Source organism: Lissotriton vulgaris, chromosome 6 (assembly GCF_964263255.1).
Source record: "Lissotriton vulgaris chromosome 6, aLisVul1.2, whole genome shotgun sequence".
In the NCBI taxonomy this organism is placed as follows: domain Eukaryota; kingdom Metazoa; phylum Chordata; class Amphibia; order Caudata; family Salamandridae; genus Lissotriton; species Lissotriton vulgaris.
This window is the reverse complement of record NC_141694.1, coordinates 1,103,416,192-1,103,431,863: the sequence shown is the minus strand read 5'-3', so window position 1 is coordinate 1,103,431,863 and position 15,672 is coordinate 1,103,416,192. Positions and strand designations below refer to the sequence as shown.

Below are 15,672 nucleotides of genomic sequence, written 5' to 3'. Positions count from 1 at the left end.
TCCACTTTAAATTTCTCCCATTTGAAAAAAATGATTTTTTAGTTATACATATGGTACAGTTATATACTGCCCACTGAGAGCAAAAGGCCTAACGCTTTCAAATGCAACACACTGAAATGGAAGAAAACGAATTTGAAGAATTAATCTTTAAGGTAACTTTTCATTTTAATTTTCTCCCATTTAAAACCATTTAGAAATATCACTTTGTAAAGACTGTTATTTAAGACTTCGTTTCTTCAGTACTTCAGTTCTTCACCTCAGTTACATAGCCTGGTCCATAAATTTGACTGAGCACTGCTCATTATCAGGTCTGCTAAGTACAACCTGATGATAATAATGTAAATTAAAGACAACCTTCCTTTAAGTTAAAAGAAAAATGCGACTCTGTGCTTATTTAAAATGAACTAAAATCTGCAAGCTACTTTAAAAGTTGTCTAGGAGCTACGGGTAGCTCGCGATTGACTGGTTGGAGACACCTGGTATAGTGGAATCTACAGAAAGCAAAAGGTATACTTACAATAGGCCCTTTGAGTCAGACCCCGTTTGAGTGGGCCACAAGGCAGACAGGGGCTATTGTGCCACAATTGTTGTGGTTGAAGATATTTGACACTGCTGTGCTTTGAAATGTCCTACAAAGGTTCTGCAAATTGGGCCAGTACAACCCTTTGCATACTTGACTCTCACAATAGCCATGATGCACAATCCAAGGCTTCTTAGGGAGTTAGTGCGGGCAGCAAGAGCTCACAATTCAACAACCAACCAAAAGACACAATAACCTAATGCCCAGCAAGAAAGCAGGTACTTTAATCCCACAAAAGAATCGAAATACTATAGAATATAATTAGGTCAGCCAATATACGGTTATAAATCTGGTTGCATTTTCAGTAATCACTAGCTAACCTGCTTCAGGGTTGCCTCCCCAACTGTGCGACCCACAGCATTCGAGCAGAGGCATGAACTAGACACAGGTGGTAGACTGGAAGCACTGGTTACATATGAGCTCTTTAAGTACACTGCAGAGCACTCTCTTTCTTAGCCAAGAAGTACCCGGGGCTGCAACAAAGGTGGTGGTCTGGTTCCCACTCTTATACACATTTTCTAGATGGGGAATGTGAATCTACTGTTTCAAACTTCAGAACCGGTTTGGGGTGATTCCCTTCCCAGTGTCCTTCTTAGGTGGCTCTCCAGAAAAAGCCTTTGTGTAAACTGATGTTTCTCACAGCAGATCGACATTGGGTCTGTTCCCAAGCAGGACTACTCGCAAAGTGGGCACAATGAAGTGTGAGGTTTTCAGCGCCTGGCGAGCATCAGCATTTCTAAGGCAGTATTTGGGGACAGACAAAGGAGAGAGCCTGCCCTAGAAACATCCTCATCCTGAACAACAGCAACGGCAGTTCCAACTTTCACCCTTACCATCTACCAAACAGTAGCAATCAGGAAGAAATTATCATCAGACTCGTGTAAGAAAAACTGCAAGGTATTTCTAAGGGGAGGCCTCACACTTAAGTGTTTGGATCACCAGCCTTTTGTATTTGAGGGCATCAGGCTATAAAGATTTTTTTCTATATCCTTATCTCTTTTTTAAAAAAAAACATTGGCAAAGCCATTAGGTTTAGTCTAAGTGAAAGCTATTGGTTTTTTCAATGTCTTTTGGCCATGTTAAACAGCAGCCTGGATAAAAGTGAAAGCAAACATAAAAGGCAAGTGGGGTGGCCAGTGCTGTATGAATCGTTTGTCTTCGGGCTGGGCAAGTAAGGAGCAGGGAAAATAATTGGGGTACAGGCAATCAACAATGAAGGAGAGGGGTGGGCGGGGAAGAAGTAATAGCACCTCAATCACAGCGCAAGCAGCAGACAAACACTAATCCGGTTGTGCAGTGACCCCATACAAAAGAAATTACATGGCAAGGTAATGTCGAAGAACAGATTGGCCTTGCAGTCAATATTCTTTTTTTGTTTTTGTTTTTTAAAGCTGTTAAGAAGAACTTTGAAAAATACTAGCAAGGTAAATGTGAATTTGGATAAACAAGGTTGATGCAGGAGCAACGAGGTACACAAAGGCAGTCATATAAGTGCGGGTCAAAGTTTTAATTTATTTGACTTTTCTGTTTCTAGCAACAGAGCTATAAAACATGACTAAAGAAAACGTGGTCTTGAGGTTAAGAAGGTTGGCTGTCAAAGCATGAACCTGAGTTTACTTGAGTAAACTGTGAGATCCTGGGCCTATGCCCGATTTATTTTTACTAGATTGAAATTGGGAGTGATTAGAAACATGCTAGCTCCATAACTCGCTGCTGGATAAAAATGTACGCATATACATTTGAACATTCAAAACCAAAAAAGTGGACTGAGCATCTTGTTCAAAAGAGTAGTGTCTTTTAGGATGCTAGTAGAAGCTTTGAACATGTCATGCATAAGGAGTAAGGATTTGGCCATTCTTGGATCCCACAACCTCTGGTGTTCACCAGCAAGGTGCTGTTTCTAAAGCTCTAGCTGGCCCTTTATGTGGTTGTGCTCTGTTGGATGTCTGTGGGCAGTCATACAGCCTGAGAGAGGGTCTAACGGCAGGTGTTTCTTACTCATCATTTACTTATAGAAGGCCATAAATGGGTTCAAGCCTTTACACATGTGCTTTTAGGCCATCATTAATTTAAAAATGGCTCAAAGACTCAAGCAAGGAAGGGATAAGTGAGTGGGGGTATGGGCAAGCAACGATGATGGAGAGGGGTGGAGGGGGAAAAAGAAACACAGAAGCGATGGGTGGGAGGACGAAGAAGCAACAGTACTCCAATCACGATGTGAGCAGTGAGTGGACAATAATTAAGATGAATCAATTTGTGCCCGGTCCATGCCCCACAGACAGAAAAAGAAAGGACACCCAGCATGACCTGGCCAATTAGGAGGCAACAAAGAAGAGTGACAATGGTAGGCTACAAGCCCTTTATAGGAAACAATACCCCTCGAAGCAGCAGTGCATGTGCTGTTGGGTCGTGAGACCTAATAGGCCAAAGTGTTTGAATGTGTAGAGGTTAAAAGGGTTCTAAAAATTAACAGCTCAGTACAATTTTATCTAACTTTATCCCAAATATCCTAAAAGTATTTTTAGGTAACAAGATAGATTACACACAAACCAGCCAAAGTAGTACTTTTATCAAACTCCACCAAAATCTCAATCTTTCTTATCGTTAAAACGATGCCAAGGCCATCCAACCACATTTGAACACACAATAAACTAGATTAACGGTATTGGATTTAAAAGACACGTTCTACATCATCTCTATATAGCTGCAACATACACTACATAAGCTCCTAATTAGTGAGTGGTTGAGAGTGAGTGGTGAAAGACTCATGAGTGAGTTATAGGCGTGATTACTCGAACACTCTTGAAGAAGTCAGACTGAAACCACCAAAAATCTACTTCTGCAACCTTTAAAAACAAGTGCAGTGACCACAGAAGATCAATAAATGTTGACAGTGACACTCAATTTACTTGCTTTTTGATATGGGACATAAGGGTTGAGTGTAAAATCAACCAGCTGTATGACAGCAAGACTATTGTGGATCTTTTGAGAACAGCTTTCTTACATCTGATTGTTGAATCAGTAATCTGAACTAGTAATTAGGCGGATGTTTGCATACACGGATTTATGTTACAAATGTACTTTCACAAATAAAATAGTTTCCCATCAAAATATTATGACCTTACCCGAACAGCATTCAGAATAACAGATAGATTCTATGCTGGAAGCAAGTTATCCTGCAAAGTTTCCTACACCATCTTGCATAGAAGCAGCAGGCAAATTTGCATCGCACTTCAGACGTCAACCTGTCGCTGCAGGATTGTACCTGACCATGAACATTCACATGAAGACAATATGCTGACATTTGGTTACACAGCATGCTCAAAGAAGAAAGGATACTGAGCAGACGCAAAGCAGATGCACACATGATGCACGGCTCAACAGTCACATAGAGGGTCGTGTGTTCAAAGACGTCGGCGGTCCTCTTGCTATGGCGCTGGCACCAGTCCAGAACCTGATCAATCGCCACCATCTCCGCATGTCTGGTGGCCTGTGGATGCAGAGAAAAAACAAGCATCTGGGTGGAAGATTTTTATTTAATGTCAGCTTGAAGCTGTGGATTAACCGGCCAAAATAACAATGCAATCAAATTATTCACTCACTGGGAGGAAAACAACGTTGGAAGGGCCAATATTGATGCTTCATCTTTTACTTTTAGTCCGGCTGTTCAAAGCAACAAAATGTTTGTAGGAAACAAAAGATTAAAATGCTATGAATCCTAGCTAGTGTTTTTCATTGCCAGGATGCACCAAATTGGCTTGTTTCATATCAGGTTTAATTGTTTTTATACTGTTTAGATCTATTTTTATTGAGAAAAAAGGACTACCACTTATTAAAAATCTTACTCCTTAGTCCAAGGACTGAAAATGCTGGAAAAATATATCATCACTTATGATGAAGCAGCCAGAGTAATTATTTATGCCCTAGAACCAGAGCATAGCAGAGACTGGAGGGTGGGTCTTGTTCATATTAACGAACCAATGGTGTGAGGCACCTGAGCTACTAGATACATTCCCATAATCCGTTTGCTTTTCTATGTACCTGTTTTCTTCAAAATCACATCATTTTATGAGCTAGGGGTGTAGTCGGTGTGGTAGAAGGACAGAGGTGAGGGCATGTGGGCAAAGTATGTATAGTATCCTGGGTTCATATGTGTCCCTGTAAGCCAATAACATGGCAATGATTCCAGCAAACATCACCCCGGCACTGCCAGATAGAACTAATGTATTTATCGTGTTGTCTGTATACAAAACGAGTGTAAGTTAACCTGAAATAAAGATCTCTAAAAATTCATCAATTCTGAACAAAATAAGCAAAAAATACAGGTCTGATACACAGCAATAATCATCTCACACCCCTTAATCATTTAGTTTGGATTACATCTCTTCATTTAATATAGTAAGAATAAATATATAGTAAGAAAAAATAAATCATCCACACCGTATCTATCAAACTGTAAAAGATGACCTCTCAGATTGCTAACGCAGGCCAATGCAGTTAAAATCAGGGGTCCTTCCAAATACTCGTTTTATAAATGGATGATATCTCGATATTACACGGAAATGCAATATTGAAGATAAAATCAATAATTTGGGCACACAAATGTAGCATCGCATGGAAGAAATTGTGCCAACACCACAGGGAAGGAGATGAGGGATTGGTGGGGCTGGTTTGCTCAACTCCGGCGTGTCAGGTTATACAACTAAAATAGAGCAGAACTAGGCTTCCTGTACCTCGGGAGAATTTGTAGAAGAGTTTTTAATATAGTTGAACTCATCCTATCACTTAATTTTTTCTTTTTTCTTTCCATATCTTCCAGTCATGAGATTAAAAACAGTAGATAAAAGTAGCCCAAACATACTTTAGGCCCAAGTATTAAAAGGTTTTTGAAGGTTCAATTCTATAACTATTTGTAAGGTATTTGGAACTTCTATCTCTTCAGAATATTGAATTGTGGTCGCTGTGCACTGCTTAAAATTTCAGAATTATCCACTGTAGGGATATATTAGATTACAATTAGGGCTCCCGGTTTTATGGTATTTCTTTTTTAACATTTCCATCTGTATTAATCCAGATTTATTTTGTGTTTTGCGTGTAATGAAGTTGGAAACTGTACATTTTCATATTTATTTAAATGATAAATGTAATGTAATGTAATGATGTCTTGTAAAGCGCCTGAATCACCCCACATGGGGAATCTCCGCACTGTAGACCGCTGGGGAACCCGTCCTGGCTTTCCCTGTGAGATGGTCCCTACTCCAAGGTGAAACCAGGCATCCCCGGCGTATGTGGGGGGCCGTTGTGGAGATGAGGCAAGCTAATGCCCAGAGTTGCCGAGTGTGATCCCTGGTTAGAGTAGGCACCGAGGCGAGAATTATCGAGTCCGCTGACCCTGGTCCACGACCCTGCCGTGTCGGGAATTGAACCCTGGTCCCGGGCCGTCCTCTGCTTCCGGGTCTGCCGCCTCTAACCAGTGAGCCACACCACTCCAGACTTATACTTTGATTTCTGTTGTGTTTTAGGCATTTAAGCTGCCAAATATTACATAACAATACATCCACTGGTAAATACTAGCATTATACCACAAATGTATATTGACGCATCCATTATGTAAAGAAATTTCATCCTGTTTTTTTAATTTCCCATGCTATCTATCGGCTCAGCAGTTATGCTATAATTCATGAAAAAAAGCACGTATAGTCACTTAAAAGCAGCACAATTTTCCGTATTCATCCACTTTTAAAAATAAATGCAGACAGAAAACACATTGCGTTCTGTCTGTATTTTTTCTGGCAAAATCTGTAAAAACGGAAAACAGGGAGCCTTAATTACAATATACTAAAAAGCTGGGAAGCATGGGTAAAGATGGTAGGCAATAAAATTAGTGGTTTCAAATAGCTCCAAATTAAGAAGAGGCTAAATAGCATCTTCGGTCAAAACTCCTGGAGGATGCATATGAAGCAATCACTCAACTGGTACAAATGTTATCAGGAAGAGGGAATATTTACCAGTCGATGCACCCGCATGCCATAGTGAAGGAAACTCTGCCATCACATAGGTGGGCCAGAAAAGAGAGATTACTGACAGTTTCCTCCCAGAGTCTTCTCAAAGATGCAAACAATATGCAACTAAATAGTAACAAGTCTGCTAGTTCTTTGTAGGGTGTGCACAGACTATTTTGATCTTCCAAAAGTGCATGTTGATTTGTTAAGAAACCAATCGAGATAAATATTTTCTTTAGTACTGTTGACTAGAATGTAGACTTCTCAAGCATCATTTAGCAGATATATCCCATGTGGGCAAATATGGGTGAGAAAAGCGCTACAGGGATGTTTGGGATTAGCAATATAGCTCAATTTGCATGACTGTTTGGTCCCCTACTTTTTGCAAAATTCCTAGAAAATAACATGACATGCATCATGCCAAGAGCCATTATTGTATCCTATAATACCTTTATCTAGTAATGTATTAACCTATTTTTTATTTAGGGATGACTCCTAGAAACACTAATGGCTCGTGTGATAAGTTTCCAGATGACTGCAAAACGAGAATTATTTACTCAGTCTGGTCATTATCACATAACTGTCGATCAGAATTGTACTTCACATCTATCAGGCAAGCTTATCAGCTTACTAGATTAGAGCTACAAACATGACAGTTTCATATCTGTTTAATCCATTTTCATACACATAACTTCTCCAAGAACCATTGCCTGCAAGGTGCTATGATAGCCATCAATAAATACATGTAATAATTCTGAACCCATCCCCACCCTCTCCCACCTGCTTTCCAGAAACACCTGCAGGCAACAACTTCCTTTATCTGTGTCGTTTGTGAATGTACCAAAGGTCACTCTAAAACGTCTGTACATAGTTCACATGTCCCAACACTCAGCATTCCTTTTGGTAGTTATTGTACCAACTCAATAGTATTGCCCCATCCCCCATTATGGGAGTTAAACTGATTGTTGCGTAGGAATAATCTGGAGCACTTTAAGATAGCAAGGTTGACTCAGTGTATGGTATTCCCAGGTAGAATAGCAATATATGGCACCCAGTCTATGTTGTAGTGTTGTTCCACCTGTAGCAAGATTTTCTCCATCACTAGTATGTTTCACATTCTATTGACCCGAATTTTATTAATCTAGGTGGTTAGACTCTGCTCCATTTAATCATATAAAGTATGTAGCACTCATGGCAGCAGTCCAAATTATAATGATTTGCTTGCCTCTTACTGATTTATAGGACCTCCTCCCTGGCTGAGGTAGCCCCAAATGAACAACTCCTGGGTCTCTGGCTATATACATACCTAAAGCTGCTTTTACCTCAAAGAATGAGTTCCCAGTAGCTCCCCAGTTTTGAAGACTGCCATAGACAGTGTGATAACGTACCGGGTGATTTGCACCCCCTCCAACATCTCTGATTCCGCCAGTTTCTGTGGAGTTCAATATTAATTAAGACAGTAACTTTATATAGTGTTTGTTTTAATTAGCAACCTTAGCCCTGGCAGTTCGGGCCAGACTGCTCCGAATGGAGCAGGGTCAAGACTGATTTGCATATAGCTGGGTCCAAAGTGAGGTGACATGGTGTGCAAAAGAACCATGGACTGGGATGCGACCTGAGTAATTACTGGTGGCTGAGATTAATTCAAGTATTCCATCCATCACTTTTTGTATACTTCAGTATGTCGCCCTAAATGGGATGGGTATGCCCAGATGTGGGTCCAGTGCAAACTGTGTCACTGGTACCAAGCTATACTCTGCTGATGAACCCATAACAAGCAAAACCGGTCCTGCATTGCTGAGCTCCGGTTCAGGGAGGACCTGGATTGGCAGTTTGGACTGGACTGTTCGATTGGAGCAGGGTCACGACTGATTTGCATATAGTGAGACCAAACTGAGGTGACATGGTGTGCAAAATGACAATCAGCCAGGAAGGGGCTTTGAGAAATTACCAGTGGCTGAGATTAATTCAAGCATTCTATCCATAACTTTCTTATATACTTTGTCATATACTTTGCTCCACTATTTGTCCGTCAGCTCCCTTGGGAAGAGAGTGGTTGCCTATCAATTGTCTGTAAATAGATGATTTTGTGTGTTTGTTGTGTTTTTACGACATGTATCAAAGGGCGTTAAAGGTCTAGATAAACCTTCTTCCATGCCAGGCTGAAGAACCCAATGCCTAACTTGCAGATATTCGAAACGTTCACTTTAGGGAAGTGGAAGTTTATAATGGTTCTTGAGACCTTCAACTGCTTATTTTGACAATTTTTAAATGCCAAATCCACCATTACACATCAATTGTTTTTCTACTGAGTAAAGGCTTTTTTCCCATGGCTGGTTGAAAGTCAGGGTTGAAGTAAATGGGTGTGAAAGAGGATGAAAATGAGAGGAGTCTCCATCTGACCTCTACTCTATCCCAGGTAGGCAGTGTAGGCCATGTAACAGGAAATGCTTCCAGTCCACAGTTCCTAGGATTTCTGGCCATTCAAGGATTTTGGAATAGTGTCTATTCCCTGGAATACTGGAGATCTATTGGGCACCATAGTTTGTTGGTTTCAAGCTTCCTCCACTCTATTAAGTAAAGCAACAGGGCAGCTTGATGATAGATTTGCCTGTGGAGCAGCAACATCCGCCCCGGCCTATTGGTTTGTATGAGTATTTGGCTGATATTCTCCATCTCTTATTAGCTCACATGTCATTATTAATTAGAGCTTGTAGTTGTTGGAGGATCTCTTTGAGTAAATATTTACTGGTACAGTCAAACATGGGAACAACTGCGTGTTGTAACGTGGCTAAAGTATCTCAGTGTAATACACAGATTCTTCAACTTGTCTTCCTTTGGGCACACAAAACTGCATCACATCTCCACACTGCATGCATTTAGGAATTGGCAGTATGGATCTGGTCAAAATGCTGCTGCTCTCTAACCTGTACCATGCATTTTACACTATCCCATTCTTCCGCCACATTATGAAGGCCTAAAGTTGTTTGGATGGTGACCTTAATCATATCATGTGGTGAAAACTAAGACTTACACATCTAAACTAAAAGCATGCACACTGTACTAGATGGGGTGGAAGTTTAAACCATAGCTGCATTATCATCCTCCACTAGATGCTTCTTGCTTACGTGCTCTTTTGTGACCCCAAGCACTAGGGACGTTGGTCGAAATTATTATTATCCTAATTTATGTAGCCGACTCTAGCCCAGGCATGATCCAGGGCTACCCTGCAGAGGGCGCGACCTCAATCCCTCCAATTTACCCAAGCCTATTGGCTTCATGGGCTGGAAAAGCCTCCTGTCATTCTGCAATGATGTGAAACCACAGTGCGGATCATGACCAGGTTACATGTAATTATTTTAGTACCTCACTCTAAGTATTTAATTCAAGGTTTCCTATTATGAAAAGGAGCGTCAGTGAGCTTTACACTGTAATTTGGTGGCCGTACCATCCTCCGCCAAGCTGACAAAGTAATTTACTCCATCACTCTAGCACAGGTCCCAACTGCCAAATTATGAAATGTCCATCAGCCCGATGGGCATTTAAAGAATTCACAGGAATGGGTGTCAACACAGTTCCTGTGAATGCATTGGAACTTTGCTTCCAAAGTATTTTTTTTTTCAAAAACAAAACCTCACAGTGGGGTTTTGCTTTCGAAAATTAAAAAACAATGCCTTGCTCACCCTGGGAGTCATATCCCTTGGCGAGGGGGGCCTTTTCAGTTTTTTACTACCCCTTACCGGCAGGATTTTCCTGGTGGTAAGGGGCAGTAAAAAACTGCAATATGCCTGCCTATCCAAACTGGGCAGAAGGACATACAGGTAATTCTCAGACGGTCCTTACTCCAAAAAGTTTAGAACAATATTATCAGTATGGCGGTCCTGGGACTGCCATACTTGCGGCGTAATCCAGGGCTACCCTGCAGACCAACCACCGTGATCCACCAGTCGTATTATGATTACTGTGGTCAGACCGCCAGCAGCCTGCTACAACACTGCCTGAACTGCCAGAATCCTGGATCCGGCAGTGTGTGAAAGGAGGAAGAAAGGAGGAGGAATGGAGGCGCTGCTCCCGCCATGAACAAACTGGCAAACGGGCAAATTGGGGTTCCCAACACGGCCTCCGGGCAAATCTGCACAAGGGGGTGGGTGCAGGGAGCACATGATTTGCACGGTCTGACAAGTGCAAGGTCGTGTGTGCACTGTGTGGCAGGCACAACATGGTGCATGTATCACTGCATGGACGAGCATTTGGTGGGGTCCCGGGAGCAGTATGCGGTTTAGGCTCTTCTATGCGCCTAACATACCTGGCTACTTGACACAGACACCACAGCACCATTATACTCATAATCCGGCTGGCGGGTGCACCATGTGTTTGGCGGTCTTTCTCGGACTAGGGAAGTGGCGGTCCCAGCCGGAGACCAACAAACTCAGAATAAGGCCTTTAGTCTTTTATTCACGGTCCTACGCATACACGACAGGTGTTCATAAGTATATTGGCAGATCTTGATAGATTTTGAGAAAAACCACCATGAACACACTGACAATCCAATAGTAGTTCTTTGAATGCACTCAGGAACTGTCGTTCAATTTTGAAAAAGAGTCATATTGACTGTTATTATAATCGGAATAGATCTACATAGATTTAGTTACATGGTTTTGAATCTTGACCTCTGTTTTTTCATTTTATTTCTTACCTGGTGGAGAGAGCGGGAAGGTTTGTACTTCTATAAATAGTCTATTATGTCATCAGTGCAGGCAATAGCTCTTTATATATACATTTAGCTTATTTGAGGGTAGGGTTAGGGCTATTTTGTTCCACTCAAAATGTATTTTTTTGTGAAGACTGATTTGCAATACAAAACCAAAAATATACAAACATCAATACATAATAGTAAATGTCCTTCCATCTTGCTCTCACACACTCCTGTTAAAAATGGTATCCACATGTATGAGTGAGCCTTTCTCATAGACCAGGAAAGGCCCAGAAACATGAGTAGGCCTTGGCATTAACATAGCCTTTTTGATTTTGCTAAAAATTAATATCTATAACATACTTACTTATTGGGGCTTTTTGCCAGCCCTCTTCATCTACTGGTGTGATGTTGTGCCATTTACATTTTCCTTCAACACTACAGCAAACAGCAGTTGATCAGCTAATTTCCACCAATTTCAAATTTCACAGTGTGTTATGGCAACTAACCCTTTCACAATGAGCACATCTACACACAAATATATTTGCTTTTAGACAGTCTAGATTGATGAAGGCCCAGGGTCAAGACTGATTTGCATATGGCCATGTCTGAACTGGAGTGGCTTGGTGAGCAAAATAACGATGGATTAAACCCAGATCTGTAACTGGGGGTGAATGTTTTGCCATTGTGCAACATTCCATCCATCATCTTGTGTGTTTTGCGGCCCGGCAGACTCCCCAACAAGAGTTTTGAAAAAACCTTAACAGAACAAATCAATTTTGACAAAGCCAAAAAGCGGTCAGTCAACTCCAGAACTATTTGCTTTGACAATGCTTCATTTGGGATTACTGCAGAACTTGGATCTGGTGTCAGCTGGCAGCCAGGCAAACAAAGCAGCCCGGATATCCCTGATGACATGAGACCCAGGGAGATGCATAATGTTATGGCTAGCCCGGATGCAACCACATTTTCTTATTGAGGAATTCCTGCAAATATCAAAATTTGGATGAAAATATTGGATTTCCTCACAGGATTGTGATATGTCTGGAATGGTTGTGCTGGGCAGGACAACCATTCATAATTGTTTCGAAGTAAAAATCATTTGGGGTACACTTCGTTGCTCAGTGCACTCAAAATATCTTCCAATCTGCCAAATCCACCTTAAAGACCATTAACCTCTAGCTGAGTGCACTCTAGCAGAATGTACTTAGCGCACAATGCTAAGTTAGAGGTGTTACAGTCAAACACTATGGCCATTCCCTGTACAAACCTCAGTTTGATCAGGAATTAGAATTCCACATAATGAGGAGTTTATCGCACCCAATAATTAACAGGTGCAACTAACTGTACAGCCCCACAATTGTTTCCCAGGGTGAGCCAGCCAAAAATTTACCACGGCTAAAATGGCTGGCTATTAACAGGACATGAGCTTTTGGTGTGATGGACACACAATTCTGTAGGTTATGCCACATTTTCAAGTTTAAACTCTGAATAGGACGTGGTAAATACCTCATCCGATGGCTGCACTTAAATACCTGAGGGCTTGTAAAACTATGGCAGGCAGGAAAGAAACCGTTTTAATAATCAAAGATGGCAAAGGGCAACCTTAGATTGGGGACAGTCAAGACAAAACAAAAGGGTCATTAGTGGCTGCAATAGATGCAGAAATGTGAAGACTAGATAGGCGTGTTGGTGTGTTAGGACAGCTACTAAACCACTTTCAAAATATGTTGATGCTTTTCTAAGGCCTTTAGTTACCACCTTGAGTTTATAAGTGAATGACATGAGACACATGATTTCTAAGGTGGAAGGAACTGAATTGAATTTGGAATATGAATTGCTGATCATGAGAAGTATGGAGGCCCTATATACTAATTTACTGCAGAAGAGAGCAGTTAAGAAAGTATTGATAAGTCAAGGCAATTCATAGACACAATGAATTTGTCATCCATTGTTTAGACATAACACTTGGGGAAAATTACTTGAATTTGATGGTAAACTTGACGTAAAGCCCCGAAAGGTCTGATTTATCCGGCTCCACTTTAGGTCGGCCCAGTCGCCACTTTAGATCATGGAAGTCGCCATGTTAGATCATGGAAGTCGCCATCTTTCTCCATTTATACAGAATCATTTTCAGGTCTGCCAATTGACATATTTGTTGTCTGGCTGTATTTTCCTAAGAACTGTGAAAACATCAGGGCGTTCAACTGATAACACAGGTATAAAACTTGATGTCACATCAGTCTGAGTCAAGTGTCTACTTATCACCATGTCAAGATCAAATAACAAGTACAGACATTCAGTCCAAACAGTGTAGTCTAAATTGACATCCTCTTATGTCATAAATTCCAATCTCTGATAAGATTCAGGGCCATATGTATCAAGCCTTTTGTCATTCGCAAAGGCCGAAATTCGCAGAATTTCGGCCTTTGCGAATCGCAAACGGCCTTTTTGCATGTTTTGGGATGTATGAAACATTCCCAAAATAAGGAATTGCAAACTTGTGCGATTCCTTATTTTGCCATAGCATTTAGGGAATCGCAATTTTGCGATTCCTTAAATGCTATGTATGTAGCATTTTTGGCTAGCGAATTTTGGTTAGGAAATCGCAAATTACCACCAACTTGTAGTTGGTGGTAATTTGCGATTTTTTGTAAATATGCACAATTGTGCATTTGTGAGGGTGGCATATGACGCACATACATGCCCATTGGGCATGTATGTGCGCCATATGCACACACATGTAATTTACAGGGGTGCAGCAGGGTGTCCTTGAGACACCCCTGCACCCTTGCAATAATTCTCAAATTGCGATTAGCAAATTGCGAATTCGCAATTTGAGAATTATTTGGAAATCATTCCTATGGGCCTCCTGGTCCATAGGAATGCATTGGAAATTATTCCTTAATTGCGAATTCGCAAAATGCGAATTCGCAATTAAGGAAGCTTAAGGAATCGCTAATAAAAAGCGATGTTCTTCATACATACCAGTTTGCGATTCCTAAATAGCGATTCCTTAACGATCGCTATTTAGGAATCGCAAAACGGAATATTCAGGTACATGCATCATTGTAGGAATTTGCGATTCCTAAATTGCGAAAATTAAGGAATCGCAATTTAGGAATTGCAAAATCCTATGCATCAAGAAAGTGCAAAAGTTTTTGCGATTCCTTAATTTTCTTTATTTGCGATTCCTTAATTGCGAATCGCAATTAAGGAATCGCTTTACATTGATTCCTATGGGCCTAGAGGCCCATAGGAATCAATGGGAAGGCATTCTCATTTTGCGAATTCGCAATTAAGGATTCGCAAAATGAGAATGCAATTTCAAGGGTGCAGGGGGGGTCCAAAGGACCCCCCCGCACCCCTGAAATGTCATGTAAGTACATTTTACTCACACACATGTCCCAAGGGCAGGTGTGTATGTAAAATATAAGTTTCAAAAATGCATTTTTTTGCACTTTTGAAACTTTTCGCAAATTACCATGAAGGTTTACTTCATGGTAATTTTCCCTTCCAAATTGCGAATTCGCAAATTAAAATAAATCATGCATAGCATTTAAGTAATCGCAAAATTTGCGATTTCATAAATGCTATTGCAATTTGAGAAATCGCAAAAAAGTGCGAATTCTTAAACTGCGAAAAAAGAAAAAAAAATGATGCATTCTAAAACAGGTTTTTGCATTCGCAAACGTCCGAATTTTGCGATTCGCACCGTTTGCGAATGCAAAACAGCTTGATGCATGTGGCTGAATGATACATATGGCCCTCAGTATATAAAGATTGCCATTTGACCACTTAGGAAGAGAGGTACTTCAACCAAATTATCGCATGAGATTCTACCAGAAGACTGTCTCAACATCTGCAGGCACACTTTGAGGATGCTACATCTCACTCAGTGCTGATAAAGCAGAGACCCATAGGAAGGCTGCTACCACAGCGGGTGTCTGCCCTTCGAAGGGAATATCGATAACCACAGCCCTTGCTGTCAACAAGATATGCAGTTGTCTCTTCTCTGTAAGAAACTCTAGACTACAAGTTGCTCTACTTTCCATGCTCTCTCTAAGTATAGCGCATAGAAGTAGGTTTTTGGGTGTTAGGTGTTCGGTTTTAGATGACATTCTAAACATGTTAGAAAATGTTATTTTATTCTCATTGCTGACAACTTTCCTTCTTGTTTTATTGATATCCTGTGTAGTTGTTCTAGAAGTTCTGAAAAGCAGGCTGTCCCTTTTGTAACAAATATTTTTATTTAAAAGGGTCTATTCATCTTAGTGCAGTGTATGATACTGTCAACAACAGAATAGGTTTGTTTCTGCTAACACAGTGTCCCTGATCCCCTCATAGTGATAGTTAGTACCCCAAAAGCAATACCTCAATTTCACTAATGTATTGAA

General features: G+C 40.8%; 1 protein-coding gene across 3 annotated transcripts in view; it reads right to left on the bottom strand.

Moving 5' to 3' along the window:
• Positions 1–15,672, bottom strand: part of ADAT2 (adenosine deaminase tRNA specific 2) — a 96,968-nt gene that overhangs the window by 8,581 nt on the left and 72,715 nt on the right. For all 3 annotated transcript variants that reach the window (XM_086927171.1, XM_086927172.1, XM_086927174.1), the window contains one exon: positions 3,920–4,070. In XM_086927171.1, coding sequence (XP_086783297.1) covers positions 3,920–4,070 — 151 coding nt within the window. The remainder of the gene's footprint in view (positions 1–3,919; positions 4,071–15,672) is intronic.